General features: G+C 39.3%; 1 protein-coding gene across 3 annotated transcripts; it reads left to right on the top strand.

Moving 5' to 3' along the window:
- The first annotated feature begins 1,044 nt into the window (after positions 1-1,044).
- On the top strand, positions 1,045-16,974 carry LOC127424943 (KH domain-containing, RNA-binding, signal transduction-associated protein 1-like). Of its 3 annotated transcripts, XR_007894545.1 has the most exons (12): positions 1,045-1,312; positions 3,049-3,173; positions 5,284-5,400; positions 5,624-5,770; positions 6,255-6,391; positions 6,491-6,701; positions 7,069-7,136; positions 7,407-7,465; positions 7,718-7,910; positions 9,189-9,478; positions 9,940-10,005; positions 10,356-16,974. XR_007894545.1 is itself a non-coding variant. In XM_051670515.1 (9 exons), the coding sequence occupies exons 1-9, from the start codon at positions 1,219-1,221 to the stop codon at positions 7,825-7,827; spliced, it is 1,068 nt and encodes a 355-aa protein (XP_051526475.1). In that variant the 5' UTR covers positions 1,045-1,218; the 3' UTR covers positions 7,828-8,970. The 3 variants fall into 3 exon arrangements, 1 of the variants encoding a protein (XP_051526475.1); XR_007894544.1 differs by lacking the exon at positions 9,189-9,478; XM_051670515.1 differs by lacking the exons at positions 9,189-9,478; positions 9,940-10,005; positions 10,356-16,974 and having other exon boundaries at positions 7,718-8,970.
- The last annotated feature ends 253 nt before the right edge of the window (positions 16,975-17,227 follow it).

Below are 17,227 nucleotides of genomic sequence, written 5' to 3'. Positions count from 1 at the left end.
GTCCCAGGCCCTGTAAATTTAAGAGATGGTCCTGGCAGGAATAGAGATGGATAGAGTTAGAGAACAAAGGGAAGAGGAGAAATATATGCCAGCCAAACCAGCATTAAAAGCCACAGGATTCAGCAGCCACATTTAGCAGACCGAATAGCCTGACATTCACAAACAGAGCGTGTTAACCTTGAGTGAGACAGAGGGGAGAGCAGGGCAGAGGGTGGTGGTGCTAAAGGCCTAAGCAGGTGTGACAGTTGTGAAAGCTTTCACTGGACAAAAAAGGTTTTACGGGCCTCCTAGCAATGCAAAACCACGGCTGACCTCACCACTTGCCAGTGCTGGCAGAGAGAAGCTGTGTTCACAGACAGTACTAAAGAGAAGGCTAATTCCACTTCATGTTTTTCACAAGAGATAAAGGAAAATAGTAAAAGACTATAGTAATAATATGGCTGCCTACAATTTAATCAAGACTCATATGATGTGCAATGCCAATTATTGAACATGTACATAGTAAACATAGTAAATTAATTATTATAATCTATAGTTCAAAACTGTTCTTGTGCAAAATTTTGTTAGTGCCCATATCCAATATGCAAAATGTTCTCGAGTACCAATAAGTTTCCTATTTTTATCCACAGGAGGGCAGCAAACATTCTAGTATGGGGTAATATGCCATTCCTGCATGTTTTACTATTTGGAAGACCACTTATACAAACCTTTGTGGATATCTCCATATTTTTAATTACAGACATAATTTTATCCATGCACATTAGCCTTTTTTCATTTTCTATGATTAAACAAACAGATTGTTTTTATTTATTTTTTGAATAACCAGCACTAATATCATGAAAGGAACATATACACACACTGACATTTACTAACTTATCTCCTAAGAAAAGGCTTTAAACGTATCCATTCACGAAGAGGATCAGAGCCCGTTCCCAAAGCAAAAAGGCTCATTTAAAAAAAACTTCCACATGCAAGTGGGCGGTCCCGTACGGCATACATTTCGTGACGTCACTTCCGCTCGCTCAAGTCATTTGCTCTCGTCGCAAAGCTTTTGTTCAGTTGTTTCCAACCGCGCAGCGGAGCCATTTGTACTCACTAGAACACGCGTATGTTCGCGTAAAGCCTCGTATTGCGGGAAGTGGATGCTGAAATAGTTTTACCTGCCGGACTCGCGGTGTTCGATTGCGATCTGTTTAATAACTTATTTACAAACTCAACATGGAGGACGAGAGCAAATATCTCCCGCAGCTGCTGGCGGAGCGAGACAGTCTGGACTCGTCGTTCACACACGCCATGAAACTTATTTCAGCAGGTAAACCCCGGTGTTTCGTGAAAATGAAAGGGGGAAACGGAATATCTAATCAGACAACTTTTTTGGGGAGATATAGGTAGTCTCAGTTTTGTCGGAGAGAACCCGCTGGAATCGTCCGTAATAGAGCCTGGGACGGAGGACGACCGTCACAAAAGTGTCGTTTCAGCGCGTGGGGGCTCGTGTATTTCTCGCGAGCAAGGCACGTGCTGCTGAAGCCATTTTCGGACGGTTCGGCGTGTTGTTCAAGGTTTATATAAATAGAGAGAGAGAAACCCAGTTTCCTAAATGTTTTCGGTTTATTGTATTGTCCTCTGTTCTCCATTTGCTAATGTCGTAATGTTGTAGAGTTTTATCCCCTGTGCAGTGTCCCATTTCCGCTCGAGTACAGTATGAGCCGCGTGCTGGATTGGGTTTAAATGTGGTGAAATCATCTCGCATGCGTATTGAATAAGATACTTTTTATAACCAAATTACACATCTTATAAACTTGGAGGTTTATGATTGTTAATAGCTCTAAAATTTAACTAAATTCAGATTTATAATTGTAATTAACTCATTAGGGAAATTAAAATTATTTTAGTCGTAACTAAATGGCATAATATCATCAGAAAATATTTAAGAGACCGTTATTGTTTTTTTTCTAGCAAAAACGTCCATGTCTAAAGGGGCAACGTGGCGTTTCTTTGTGTGCGTCGAGTCACAGGGAACATTTCTAGAGTTGCATTCGAGGATTAAAAGTCTGGACCGCATTAGATGAAATCAGCCGAGATTGAAATTGAAGACGGATGAATGTCTGCAGTTTGGGATTTGTCTTAGTAATAAAAAACATGTTTCAGGCCATATGTGGCTTTTAGGCTTTTAGAGCGGGAAGTGTTGCAACTGGATATGAGACATTTTTTTTGGTGTCGGAAATGTCTTTTCCTGGAGGCGTTTCAACACATGTCTTTTATCAAACGTCTTGTGCGAATTTTACAGTAACTTGTGGTTGGTCTCTAAGCTGATCAGTTCCACAAGTAACCTTTACTTACAACATAATAACTGAAGTCACGCCATTAATTTTGTAGGATTAAAAAGAAAGCCCTTTAGTGAAGCTCAGTCTATTGACTGATGGTGTTTCCTCACACGGTCTTTGAGGCAAGCACTTTTCTTTAAAACCTGAAATAAACCTTTAAATCGCCAACTTATATTTACCATTGATGTTAAATGAACATGGTACAGAGAAAAAAGGCCTTTTTGGTGTTTTCAGCACCTACTTGGAGTTTTAAGAAAATATTTTTGGGGAAAGGGGAAACCAAGAGAATATTGTGGCTCTGATTGTGGTTTTGGTAACATGAATACAGTCTCTGAGTATTACAATTCTGGGTGTCTGTAAGGTATGTTGTATTCTGGCTACATCCATCAAGGTTTGACTCTTCGAGAGAGGTCATTCCTTTGTTTGCTTTCTTTGACGCCATGAATTTCTAACACTGCAGTTTCCAGTTTAGCTAAAATTCAGGCAGTGTGTTAAAGTGTCTAGTGGTTTTGTTTTGAATGAGGTTTGTATATGTCCAAGAGGATACAGTTGGTTGTGCAAGAATATATTTGTAGTAAGCTGATTCTATCTCTTTTTTTCAGTTTTTGCTTTGTAAATGTGTGTTCATATGATCTGATGCAATGTTAGTTTCATCTAAGTTCACTGACAGTATTCCATATGATAACTTGTACAATAACTTATTGTTTCTCATTGTTTCTTTCAGAAATCGAGAAGGTTCAGAAAGGCGAAACGGGGGAGAAAGAAACCGAAAGCTACCTTGACCTCTTCACAACAACAAACATCAAACTGAAGGAAAGGGTTCTTATACCAGTCAAACAGTACCCGAAGGTGTGTCTCAGCGATGTTTAGGAACATGTATACTTTGTTGTTTTAAGCTAAGCACACACTACACGACTTGCAGTCGGTGCCCTGTGACAGTCTTGTTTTTCGTTGTGATGGTGTGTACACTGCACAACAGATTGTAGTCTGGGTGTATCAACTACACGACCATTCGCCCTGACGGAGGTCATGTGTACATCTTGTTTAAGATGCGTTTTAGGCGATCCGATCACAAGTGTACAAGCGAGACACATCACCATTACACCTGGTCGTCTCTTGACCACTTGTGTTTGGATTTTGAGGAGAGAGTCTCTGATTTCATCAATCATTACGTCTGTGTTTTACTGAATGATAGCAAAACAAAAGAAAAAGGATTTAAAAACTGGTGCACAGTTTCGCTTAATTATACGCAAACATGACATTTAGAGAAGAATTCATAGTTATTTTAGTGCAGTACCCGAGCTTCTAATGTGCGTGCTTTTCGTGATGAATTTCGGGAAGTGCTTGTACATGTATTCACTTAAAATTGTCTGATTGGACGGTTATTTTGCTTTAAATCCGCTTGTAAACGTCAGTTTAAACTCTTGTTTTAGTAGGTGGCCCTTCCCAATGTCTAAATGTGTTTGAAGTGGGCAAATCTCAGAATGGTTTGGACCCTGTTACAACTGTCTTTAGTGCCGTCAAAAACAGCTGAAAATAATACAGCGGGTAGGGAGGTGTGGGTATTTTATTTTCCAGTTTTTTTTTTTTATCTTCTGCTTCCCAATAGCCTTTTCTCCTCTTGCGCTCGCTCTCTATATTTCATTGGCAGTGGTTCCTTGTCAGTCCATGCTCGACGGGACAGTGCACACACCTGAAGACAAAGCATCTAGACTACACTCTACAATGTTGGTTGTAAGATCTAAGACTTAACCAGCCACCGACTCAAAACATCAAAGGAGGCTTTACTCTATTTGTGTGGTTGATAAGATCTTGCGTTGAAGGAATGTGCAATAGAGTAAACGAAGGTCATCCGAGGCTTTCTGAGCATATTCAAAGCAGTTCATATCAAAATTGGGAAGTGGAATAAAACTGGTTTACATATCAGGCCAAAAATGTCATGAGCACTGAATGAAGTAATTAAAGAGTGAACTGGAGTTGGAAGCTAATAGATTTATCTGCTCAAGGCTAGCTGCCAGTCTGCTATCAGCATGCACTTATCAGGAATGCATTTTGACAGTTTTGCCGATCTGTGATGGCCAAATCCTATGTAAGGTCTGTAATCTGTCATGAAGGGGCTTAAGATATTTTGTAAATGCAAGTTTCTTTGTGCAAGTCCCGTGACGGCTTGCCTTTCACTGCTGAATGCTCACCTGCCAGAGGCGTTCAGACTGTTTGATAGTGTCCTCTATTTTTGAGTGCGTGTCTGTTATTTCTTGTGTCCTTGAAGTTAGCTTGCCAGATCAGATGAGACTAGCTGAGTTTAACGTTTCTTTGCTCCTCCATCCCTTTTCCAGATTCCAGTCTTTCATTCTCTTTGTCCTTTTTACTTGGATATCAGATTAGTGTGAGTTGTGTGATTAGTTATGCTACTCAACACCGATTGAAAAGGCTGTTTTTTTTTTTTTAACCAGACTTGAGATTGATAAAATATGGATATCCCTGACTGAGGATATGCATCTCCAGATTTGCTTTTGTGTGCATGCCGTATATCTTAAAGGCAGCAGAGTCTGTGTGAGATCATTACTTTTATGACTTTGTGCTGTCTCGCACCTGTCAGCTTCACACAATTGGGCATGTGTATTTAACAGCAGACTCTTGCGAACAGTGTTGGTAAATTACTAAAAATAGTAATTCGCTACAAATTATCTAAAATTGTAATCAGATTACTTTACTAAATACTTAATTGGAAAAGTGTTCACAGTATTTACTTAAGTAACTTAACTTTTTTGACTAAAGTATAGATTACAGTTACTAATTACTTGGATTACAATTGGATTACACCCAACACAGTTTACGAACTAACTACTGAGTGTTACTTCGAAAGTAAACATGTGACTTTATTACTTGCTTTTGTGGAATGCTGTAGATTTCTTCAAATGCTGTGAGTTTAGTTAATTTTGTCTGTTGCTTTGTGCAGTTTAACTTTGTTGGAAAGATCCTTGGACCGCAGGGGAACACTATCAAGAGACTGCAGGAGGAGACGGGTGCCAAGATTTCGGTACTTGGGAAGGGATCCATGAGGGACAAAACCAAGGTAATGTGCTGTCAAGTTTTAAGTGTTATTGTTGCAAAAATTATTAAGCTAGGGGAACATCACTTTTGGTCCTGGAAAAGACAGCTCTAAACTTGAGGAATAAAAAGGTGGATTTGATGCTGCAAAAAAGATTGTGCATTAGTTCTCACTGTATATGCATGAAAGTTAAATGAACAGACAGACAAGTCTAATTTGGATCTTAACTCATTTTTATGTTCTTTAGGAGGAAGGCTTGAGAAAAGGTGGAGAGCCAAAGTATTCACATTTGTCCATGGAGCTTCATGTGTTTATTGAGGTTTTTGCTCCTGTTCCTGAGGCATACCTGCGTATGGCACACGCTATGGAAGAGATCAAAAAGTTCTTGTTTCCGGTAAGTATTATGAAATCCCATAATCCAACTAAAGCAGCCTGAAGATGGTAATTTGTGCTTTAGTGAATTGCTGATATCATGTTTTGTCTCTGCTTTCTCTGTTTAGAGTGCTGCGATTATTGGGAATGGGGGCATTGTTTAACTCTAGACCGCTTCCATTGACAGATTATAACTCTACTCCTATTGCGGCAGATTAATATTTAAATAAGTTGTTTTCGAGCTCACTCTTGTAGTTGAACTGGGTGACTACTACAAGAGCGACTGCTGTTGTGAACGATTGACATGTCTTTCTACACTTTTAACTGCCTCGTAAGATCTGTTGAAATCTGTCTTGTAGCCTCCCATTGGCCCTAAAACAACTTTTACATTCAGTGGAATCCTTGGCTCAACTTCTGTTTTTCCTGTCCATGAGGCAATTTGTTCATTTACTTTGTGTTTTGTTTTATTGCTTAATTGAATGCTTCTCATTTCTGCTGTGTCACAGGACATGATGGATGATATTTGCCAGGAGCAGTTCATGGAGATGAAGTATCTAAACGGGGGTCAGGAACATGCGGGCAGAGGCAGAGGAGGTCCACCCGTCAGAGGCCGTGGAGCCCACCCGGCTTCAGGGGCACCCAGGTACCCACATTTATGCATATACATGCTTAGAATTATCTTATGAACTATTAAGTAGAGCAAAGAAATAATGCTTTAAAATACATATTTCTTTTATTATAGGGGCCGTGGTATGCCCCCGCGTGGAGGTGCTCGTGGTGGCCCACCTCGAGGCGGAGCTGTTAGAGGAGCTCCCGCAGGGAGAGGCGGACCACCAGCCCAGACGGCCAGAGGAGCGGCTGCTACCCGTGCCCGTCCAACTGCCTCTGCTCCACCGAGGATGCCCCCTCCACCAACTTCTCACCCTCCAGCCCAAGAAGCATATGAAGAATATGTAAGTTTTTCCTTCATAGTCTGATTTAATTCAATAAATAACCTGTGAATTTGTTTAAAAAAGGGATAGTTCATGCAAAGTTATTTTATTTACTCGCCCTTATGTTCCAAACCTGTGAAGAGACAATTTTCCCCATACAATAAATGTGTAGGTTGTCAATCTATGAAAGTTTTTTTTTTTTTTTTTCCTTCCACCTTTTGTTTTTCCACGGAAGCAAGTTGTATGAGTTTGGAAATACATGAGGTTGAGTAAAGAATGACTCTTCAGAAGACTGCTTATTATTGACTGATGACAATACCAGGACTTGCTTTCTCAGTGTTTCTGGTGATGTTGATTTGATATGTGTCACTTTATTTTATTTCCTCAGTCGTATGATGAGAGCTACACAGAGGCAGCCTATGAACCCTACAACAGCTACTACAGTCAGCCGCAGGCGTAAGTTGGTTCAGTATATCATATTTTATAACTGTATGTTTGGGATTTTACAAGGTCAAGTTTCCCCAAAAAGATCAACTTTGCTTATGATTATTGTGGTTTATGGAGGCTTTTTGGAAACATCTCAAAAGCAATCGAAGATGTTCTTGGCTTAGTAAGTTACATTTGGAAATTCAGGCCAGTTTCTCTTGTTGTTTTGAGATGTGGGTTTGTGCATGTTTGTTCTTGGCACTGAGGATTTAGCATTACATATTGTTTTTTTCCCCCCAGAGAACCAGAATACTATGACTATGGACATGGAGAGACACAGGAGGGTTACGAAAACTACGGTAAGATTTTACTCCTGCCCCCCCATTTCCAAACTGTGGAATTTGAAACATAATTGCAATTGACCCTTTGCTAAGCCCAACCCCCTATTTAACGGTTGATAATTGAGTCTCTTAAAAAGGTAATGCTTCATTTAATGGCGATAATAATGGTGTAACTGAAGAGAACGGTTCCTTTATTGCTGTTTAAGTTGTCAAGGAAGCTTTAGTACGTAACATTAACACTTGCTCTTGTGTGTGTGATTGGTCCTATAGCTCAAGATGACTGGAATGGAACACAGCATGCTGCTGGTGGTGGGAAAGCTCCCACTCAGAGACCGACTAAGCCTGGATACAGGGAACAACACCCCTATGGGCGATACTAAGTCTGACTAGCAGAACGCCACCCAACACGTCGCCATGTCAACTGTCACCCTTGGCAGCACACGCTTTAAGCTACCCGACAAAAGTAATTGTCTGCTTTTGTTTTTTTAACTCTGGACATTATAAAAAGGAAAACTCAACAAATTGGCATTTAAATGCCTCAAGAATCAACATTACCCTTACAAGGAATAGAATTTAAACATGGCTTTTTTCTTTTTTTTTTTGTTCTTTTTTTTTTGGCCAATATCTCTTCCTCTGCTCATACCTACCCTTGCTTTTTTGCATTTGTCGATGGTAAATGTATGTTCCAATGGTTGGAAAAAGTATTTAGTTGAAAGATGAAGCCCAACAACTGTACAGCAACTTTTTATGTGTCATAGGACACCACTTTAATTTGTGTTACCATAAAATCTCTGCTGAGGTGCAGTTGCAGATTCCCATGTAGGCTACATTTCAAAATTCTGTTTAATAATAGCGTATCAAAAAAGACCCTAAACTTAATGTCTGTCTTGTAATATGTAACATAAATTACTGAAAGGAAAAATGTCTTTTAATGGTATTTCCAACAGCCATTTGATTATTCCTCATTTGATTTAAATAGTCTTAAAAGCTGTAAATTTAGATTTAGGCCTCAATATTTTTCCTTGTATCTTTAGAGTTTTGAAATATAGCCCAGTTAGACGCTGTTGAGATGAACTGTCCTCAAATCCTTAATTTGTTAAAATAAGATGTTACTCTTCAAAACAGTTCTGTAGAATAACCTATGTTTGGATACTTGTGTTTAAAAGGAAAAAAATCAAATAAGTCAGATTACCATGGATGTCACCATGCTATATAAACTGCATGCAAAACCTGCTTTAAAAAGGATTTGGACAACAATCTCCACAAGGGTCATCTCTTTTATTATGTAAAGGGATACTGCAGCTAAAACTGACTCTATTGTACATAGTTTAATAAAGAAAAAGAAATAAAAAAAAATCAACCTACATCCAAACTGTACTTTACTGCCATTAGTATTTGTATCCTCTCCATAAAATGCAGAATGACACATGTGTAAGCTTGCCTAAATAGGTAACTAAATCTGTCCGAAACATGTTTTGCAGCAGTTGTCAATAAAGCTAGTTTGTTTTTTTATGAAACTTTAACCTGGTTTATTTTTCTTTGTCATCATAAAATCTGAAATGGCCTTTCAAATAACCTAGAACCTTCGGTTACAACCTTCTTCCTCTTCAAAAACAGATTGTAAATTTAAAACAATGCATGTAGTCTGAAGACGTAAACTACACTAAAGGAATCTGTTTAAAGTGTTTTGACAATTAAAAGCACACCTTTAATGTTTCTCTCTCTTTTTATACTTAAAAAGGACCCTAGAGGTAAGACCTGTGCTCTTTAAAATAACCTGGATAGCTTCCTAATGTCTATAGAGAGAGCTAAAGCATTCGATGCTTGGGTATGTATTAAACTTTTCTTGAATGACATTTTATTTTTGGTCTTACTCAGAATGGGAAATGTATTGACCAGCCTGAAATAACTTGAATTTAAAAGTTAAGCTTGCAGGGGCCTTATCTGTCAAGTCTGATGCAAAGACATGTTGGCTGCTTTTAGTAAAGAGGACAGGAGAGGACTGTTAAACTTAAGTGCAGCATTGTAAAGGTAAACCTAACCCTAAATTTTTAAGTTGGTAGTGTTATATTATTTATTTACTTAAAACTTTTTTGTTAACAGCGTGCAATGATTTAAAAGATTCAGTCGTTTAAAAATAAAAGTAAAGTGAAAAAAATATACAAACACGCAGTAATATTTGTGTCTTTAAAATATTTGTGTTCTAACATTCTAGACCAGAATTGTAATGCAACTCATGCTAAAAGTGCTCAGTGTCAAATCTAGATCCATCTATGTTTGTAATGCTGCTCCTATTTTTTTCTTTTGCAAAATCTGCGATTTTAATTGTTTAACGTATTGAAAAACTCAAATGTCCTAACAGAACAAAAGTTACCTGGGAAAGCTTGAGTTGCATGACTCAAACTTTGCAGATTGCATGAGCTTCCTAAATACCACGTAGTTTTTCTCAACAATGTTTGACTATTCGGTCATAGTCTTCTCCCTTCCCTCAGGTAATGGCGCCTGGCAATTCCCGGAAATGGAATCAGTTTTGACAAGAATGTGAGACCTCTGCTCAGGTGAGTTATACCTTCCACAGAAACTGCAATTATGCAGATATGAAGTTACGTTGTTTATTTTTTCTTCTGTATTGTTCTTCTTAATTTCAATGCTTATGAGTAATTGCTATCAAAATCTGCACCTTCTGCTGGAAAATTAAATGGGACAAAGTTGCTCTGCCTGGATGGGCTGGCTTCCTGTTTCCATTTCTAAACTCCTGAATATATTCTGCTCAGTAAATACTGGTAGCTTCTGTGGCCTAATGTGATGAATGCACTCCTTGTCTAAGATGATTCAGATGTTTGGCTCAGAGTTGCATGTGTGCTTCGTTCTAGCCTGCTCTGCTGATTGGCTGTCAATTCTTCTACAGGAAAAGACAAGTGTTTGTTCAAAGCATATCTTTGAACATCAGCAGTCTTTATGGAACCATGGACAACGGCAGTTCTCATAAACCCAGAGGTCTGAAGGCAATCGTCTGAGAAGGACGGAGTGGATATGTGTGCAAAAGGAAATCGATGTTCCAGTTGGCACCAGCCTGATATGCGCAAGGTGCCCCACTTGCGTATATCAGCCTGCTGATGGGCAGTCTCTTGTTGGATAGAATAAGTCTTTGTGCTAATGTATTCTGTATGTATCACCAGTCATATTGGATGAGGTTAAAGGTCATTTCTCTGTTCCAGAATGTTTCTGGCACTCTTTAGTGTTCACCTTATCAAGGTCTTTGAGCATACGTAACATGACATTTTCATCTTTTAAATTGACCTCTTCTGCTTTTGTTGGCCAAGAAATTTTAACGAGCTCTGAAAATTCTGTCCATACTCTCCAGATGTCCACCTCTGATAATACTCAAGTGCTTATTCTGAAAGACAAGCATGACATCCCGTCACACTCCGTTCCTCGCTCTGAGGAATGTACATGCTGATTTGCCCCTATCTTTTTGCTTTTAACGAGTCAGGCGAAAATTATCATGGCAATTAGAGGAGATATTGGTTTGAATTGGCTTATGCTACTGCAGCTGTCTTGGAGTTTGTATGATTCACAATTGAATCTCCACTTGTCTGTTTGCAGAACTATTTTTGTTGGTCAACCAAAAATTTGATTCTAAATTGTAATTTCTCTTCATCTTGTTTATAAAATACTTTTGCTTATGATATTGTTTAATTAGCACTTCTGCCTTATGGATAAAGGTCTTTCTTCCCCCTAAATGAATTTCCCAGGAACTGCTTTGTTTTTAATCTTTGCTATGCAGTTTGACTTTGGCACCAAATACATTTGTGCATATGCACGTGTCGCCGTCAGTGTATCTGAGCTTTTTTCGTTTCTAGATCTTTTGCTCATTTTCCCCCCAGCACAAGTTGGATTTAGGCTTGTCATTCTGACCAATTACTGCAGATGACAGCTTGTTCGTACCCCCACGGAGCCACCACTGGTTGCTGACTGGCTAACAGGACTCTGCCTTATTGCATTAGACACACATCAGTCCTCGGCACAGATTTTAATAGCATCATGCACCGCTCAAGTGACATCAAACAATTGGGTAGAAGGTTTACCGATGTGTATACGGGCCTCAACATAAAGAGAAATCGCAAAAGCAGATAATGGAAATAATTAATTTATTTCCCAGACAGATGCTGGGAGGCAAAAAGATTAGAGAACAATCTGGAAGAACATTTTGAAGCCAACCCTGCAGTTAATGGGTCTCTGTTTACATGGTTATAGGTATGTGTGTGTTGGACATTCATGACCTACAGCTGCAGGGGAAATGCCTCTATAGTAGCATAAAAGGCATGTGTGACAGTCTGAAACAGTTGTGGTTTGGCAGCTCCTAACTGCCAAAACTCATTCTGTATGCCGAAGACAGGAAGCATGGTTACGTAAATACAAATTAATTGCTTGCACGCCTGCCTGGTCTGTCTGTTTCTTGCATGGCTATTTTGTTTCGCACCTAACCGGTGTATTCACTCTAGGGAGTCGGAGAATTGAGTGCATGGGGAGTGGCTCTAACGGTTCTATGGCGGTTTCTGGCTCAAGTCCTGGAGAACCATGGCTGCCGGCCACCTTTTTCAGTTTGAAAATGCTGGTAATAACCAAACCTCCTAAAGGGCTCTCCCTCAATGTGGTGTGATGGGACTGAATTGAATCTGTTCATGTGGAATCTGGCTTGAGTAATCTGAAGCCTTCCAGGACAAGATTTGGACACCTCCACCTTGGCTGTTGCTGTAGTAACATTTCCTTTTGCATGTTTTCCAAAATCCACATAACCAAATGTACCCAACACAATGTGGGGAAATCATGGCAATTGCTTGGTATTAGCAATGGAATACAAGTGCCAAGATTCTATTCTTTTTTTGTTTTCTTAAAGAGATTGATGGGCTTGGAGTTGCCATGTAGTTAAACGAGTGCATGAAGTGTCTGTCATTCAACACAGCAGTTGGCCTTTATTTCAATAGTAGCAAACCAAGTCTTTGGGGGAAAAAAACAGATTGGTGACATTGGGGAGTGGACAGAATTACAGTTAATTTGAAAGTCATTCAAACTAGTTTGTCATCTCTGGATGTAAGTGCATCTAAAAGCACATTTGACCAAGTTCACACCCAGCCTGCAAATGAAGATCTGCCTCAGGGGGAAATGCCTGATGACAATGTTTTTACAAGTAAATTGTTTGACCTCACACACATTGTCAAAAATAAAGAAATTAAATGTAAACAGTGACTTCTATGTGTCTTTCTCGTTTTGAAAGACTTGTCTTATTGTCACATTTTAGTCACTCACATTGGGAATAATGCAAGTGCATTGTTTTTAAAGAAATATCCTGTATAAATACTTGCAAATTCTGGACATGCACTAGTGTATTAGCCAAATATAGGTATTTATTGAAAAGCAATTTATCTGCACTGTCGGACATTGACCTACTCTTTAAAAAAAATAAAAAATAAAAATAAACTCGTGCAGTGTGTTAAACAATTGAGTTTGTAGTTGCAGTATGTAAGTTGCACTTCTAATTCACGAGGTGAAGCTACTAAACTAACTTGATTACCTTAAAGCTAGACACAAGGAATACATTTGTTGAAGTTAAAGTGGAGGCTGCTTCAACTAAAGGGACAGGCGTTGTCATTCAGAAATCAGTTGAAGTGAGAACATTTTTAGAAGTCTTACCAATTTAATGTGAGCCTACAAGAAGCTACTACGAGTCAATGTAAGGTAAAATGTTAATGTAATTCTTTCATTTATAACCAGTGTAAGGCCAGTTACTCGAACATGGAAGACATGTAGAGACCGAGAATAAAGTTAATTTGTATTTTTTTTTTTTATCCGAGGTTGTGTAATTATCAGTGATTTGGAACAATGCAGAATAAAAAAATCAGAACCGCAAACTATCGTTATTGGTAGATGTTGCTCTAAAATAATCGGATATCTACATTGCCATTTTTAATCTGTGGATCTCAAATACTAATACAAGTTTAGCTCTTTTGACCGCATGTGTCACATGCTGTCAATTACCACAGCAAATACTTTGAATCATTCTGCAGTATGTAAAAACTAACAAATGCGTTGACTGAAATGCACTTACAATGTAGGTCTATCGGGCAACCATACAACGGTTGCCCCATTGACTTCCATTTTAAGTGCAGGCAACATTCGCACAAAGTCAAATCCCTCAAGTACTGATTCTGCTGTTAGAATGTTCAGAAACCATTATGGTAAATAAGACATTGGCATCATGCAGCCCTCATGAATAATTAACGAATCCCATTTAGACTTGAATACTTTGTGCACAGTGAAGAAGCATTTTCGTGGTTTGTGCACTTTGAAAACTATGTTTAGATCAAATGTCGATGTAAGTGGGCCTGTTGAGCGATTATGGTGTTTTAATGGAATGTGTGATTAATGTGGGCATGCTCAAATATCTTGTGAGAATCAGTGAGACTTGCAGGTCACACAGATTGAAGGAAACTGGGCTCCAGTCTGCTGTATTCAACTAGCATAAAGTTCTACAGGAAGTACCAGGTCTGCTTGGTGATGAACACACAGTCTTGCAAAAGAACCTTTATGGTGCTTCGTCTCCAGCAAGTGTATTTATAGACGAGTAATTGATTCATCCTTGTGTTTTCAGAAAATAGTTTGGCGAAGTTAAAGGACTTAAAAGGAGACCGTTCTCACGTTGACCTGCAACCCACGCCGACAGCACAAATTCACCAATGCCTGCTCTTAAACTTTCTCTTTGCTGGTCTGCTGCCAATATTGATGCGAGACAAATGGCGGCACATCCTCGGGAGTGTTTGGAAATGAGTTGAAGATGTAGAAGTTGAAGTAGTTTTTGGTTTTCTAACGCTTCTGTTTTTAACTCATGCTGCCTCCTCAAGCTAAACTTTATCACCTTTTAAAGATTGTTCCTTGTTGGGTATGTAGTTTAAACTCGGTGGTTCGCCACAGGTCAGCGGTGCAGTCCACGCTAACATGTCCGCACATATGCAATGCTTTTCTCTTCATCCCTGTTCACATGGAAACCCTGGGCCTCATTAGCTTGCGCACTTCACTTGAGGGCCCCTGTCTGCGCTTCCACGGGAGTGAATCCCTCTGAAGCAATTTAGGGCTCGATATAAATCAATTTTTATGTTAAATGGTTGCTTTGAAATGAGGTGTGGGGGTAGGGGGGGAAGTGTGTGCTTTACTGAGCTGTAGGCTCCCACACATCCCTTGTGCTGTAGTCACAACGCTAGCCACCTCAGGCTGTCTCTGCCTCTCTCTCTCTTCTCTGCTCGCTCTCTACAGGTCTTCGTAATTCAGCTTGCCTGCTCCGTTTATCCTGCCAACCAGCAATTTTCTTTCTCTATCTGGTCTCATGTTTGACCCTCTCTGGTTGCTATGCGTTTGCAGGCCTTGCCTTCGGCTCAACTCTAATTTTAGTAAGACTGAAGCAAGTCTAGAAAGCGTAGTGTAAGGGGGTCTTTCTGCAAGACTCTGACTTCCAACCTAATTACCCATCAAGTTACCTCAGTATCTGTCTCCCCGCAGCAAACTCAACCAGCAGACACAGCAGTGACTTAGTCACCTCTCAATAGAGCTTTTAACTGAGCATGAGGGGCAGAATCCAGTGCAATGGCCATTTATTATTGGTTTGTGAATTGAAAGTACATCTTAAGTAAATTAGAGGTATGATGGATTATTTTATTGCCTGCACTTCAGAAAGGCAAAGGTAGACTAATAAAAAGGGAGGTTGAGAGTAAATTGAGGACTTTTTCTTTGAAGCATTTTTAAGAGTGTGTCTTAATATCATTCTATGTAGGTAGTTGGCTGTCGTACGGGACATTCACACTGATGATTAGCAGTGACTAAATGAACAAAACAGTGAGAGTTGGTGATTTGAGGTGACTGCGACCGTTGGTGATGTGACAGTTCCATGTCCCAAATTCTGAAGTCCCAATGGCGACATCTAATGGAAGTGAAGACTGTATGGTTAACGTGATCCACCTCATACAGTTGCCTACTAGCAACCAATTGTATAGCGATTTGGCCTCAAGCGATGTATTTGCTATCAGTGTGAACAAGGGGTGTAACTGTTCTCAGTAAGCAGGTGAAATCTAGTCATCCGTGCTATCAGGAATGTCGCCTGATAGACTTTTGGTGGCAAAGAAATTTCCCTATGCAAATTTTGCATGTGGATAAAGTTTGGTGAATATTGATGCAAATTTGCATCATTGGGTTTACAGAGACCTCTGTGTGCGCAGTGCTTTGTACAAAGCTACACTCGAAGTGGAAAAATCTTCGATGAAAATTTTTCCATCTGGGGGGGTTTTTTCTGTCAGCCGGGGTGTGGGGGGGGCCCATGAGCATTTCTTCTGGGTGACAGCACTGCCATCACAGAAGAGCTGCCGGTACACAAGAGTTGCTGGTGGTACTGTCATTTTTGTTGTTTCAGGTACTGCATACTGGCTCAGTTCGAGCACTGGCTACACTAAATAGTGAGAATGTACAAGGAACTCATTTAAGTGGTGAATTTCTTTATAACTACGGTCTTCCAGAGTATAAAGTGCAGTATAAAAAAAAAAAAAGAGGCTGCTTGGCAAGTAGTTTTTGCGGGTTTTATACTCAATTTTTGGCTTTGGAATTTTGCAGTGCAAGGGTGAATGACTAAGCCTTTAGTCTTGATAATATTGTAACAACTGTATTAGTGGTTGGCCTCTGTGGATATCTACATCATATAATACAATATGTTAAAATAAATGCTTGCTTAATTTAATTTATGCAGTATCTATGCAAAATTAAATAAAAATAAGTTGGCCTTCCTTGTCTATTTAAAATGTTGGTAGATGGATTTACCTAACTGTCAATAGATTTAGGACACATTCTATTATTTGGTCAAACAAGCAAATTTATCAGCCAATCCCTATTATCTTAAATAGCTAAATATGCCTGTTTGGTATGTCGGTCTATAATTTAACTGTACATCTTAACAACTCCCAAACCACACATTTCATTAAGCCATATTAATTTGTCCCCAGGTAGCTTACTGACATTGTAGATTAGTCTTATTTCTTTCTTTCCTGAGGAGTGCCATGGTACTATTTCTGTACTGTAATAGGCTCGTGAATAAATTATTTATCAGGCACATTAATCTGGATAGGAAGATACTGGTTAAATGGTTTGTGGCTAATGGCTTAGAATTTTGAACTGTTGAGCTGCCAATTTTAGTAATTTGCATTTACAAGGAGCTGATCCCAAGATGTATTTCTGAGGTGCTTATTAGTGGTGCTTTCTGGCAAGCATCGCTGTTACAACTGTGCATACAGTACTTCCCCTAAGCAAACCCATAACCTCAACTATTAAACTTCTGAGAGTAACTCATTCTGTACATCCTGACATGAATGATACCTCGAATCATGTGGTGTTGCTTAGAGGTGTGCTATTACTTCTCTAAATGATAAAATGTAAGATTTTTGCCTGCAAGATGATATGATAAAAAATTAAAATAAAAAATCCCCTTTTCACACCTGGCTTGAACCGGGTTTCTTTTCTCCCCTAGTTTGTTTTGTTTAGGCAAATATGAACACTGTAATCACACTCGGATCCGCACCAAAACAATCAGTCTGAGACCACCTCAACGAGGTCTGATTTCAAACGAACTTTGGAGCAGTTCGCTTGTGGTGAGAATGCAATCCGACCCAACGGATCGTCGAACCAACCATTAACCCTACTATAACCATGAACACACCTGATGGTTCTTTTGAGGAGAAATCTGTA

Source organism: Myxocyprinus asiaticus, chromosome 34 (assembly GCF_019703515.2).
Source record: "Myxocyprinus asiaticus isolate MX2 ecotype Aquarium Trade chromosome 34, UBuf_Myxa_2, whole genome shotgun sequence".
Lineage (NCBI taxonomy): Eukaryota > Metazoa > Chordata > Actinopteri > Cypriniformes > Catostomidae > Myxocyprinus > Myxocyprinus asiaticus.
This window is presented reverse-complemented; position numbering and strand designations above follow the sequence as displayed.

Excerpts from the sequence above, each read along its gene's own strand:
- LOC127424943 (XM_051670515.1), top strand. The coding sequence starts at position 1,219 with ATGGAGGACGAGAGCAAATATCTCCCGCAGCTGCTGGCGGAGCGAGAC. Across the intron at positions 1,313-3,048 it reads CATGAAACTTATTTCAGCAG|AAATCGAGAAGGTTCAGAAA; the intron begins GTAAACCCCGGT and ends TGTTTCTTTCAG. Across the intron at positions 5,771-6,254 it reads TCAAAAAGTTCTTGTTTCCG|GACATGATGGATGATATTTG; the intron begins GTAAGTATTATG and ends GCTGTGTCACAG.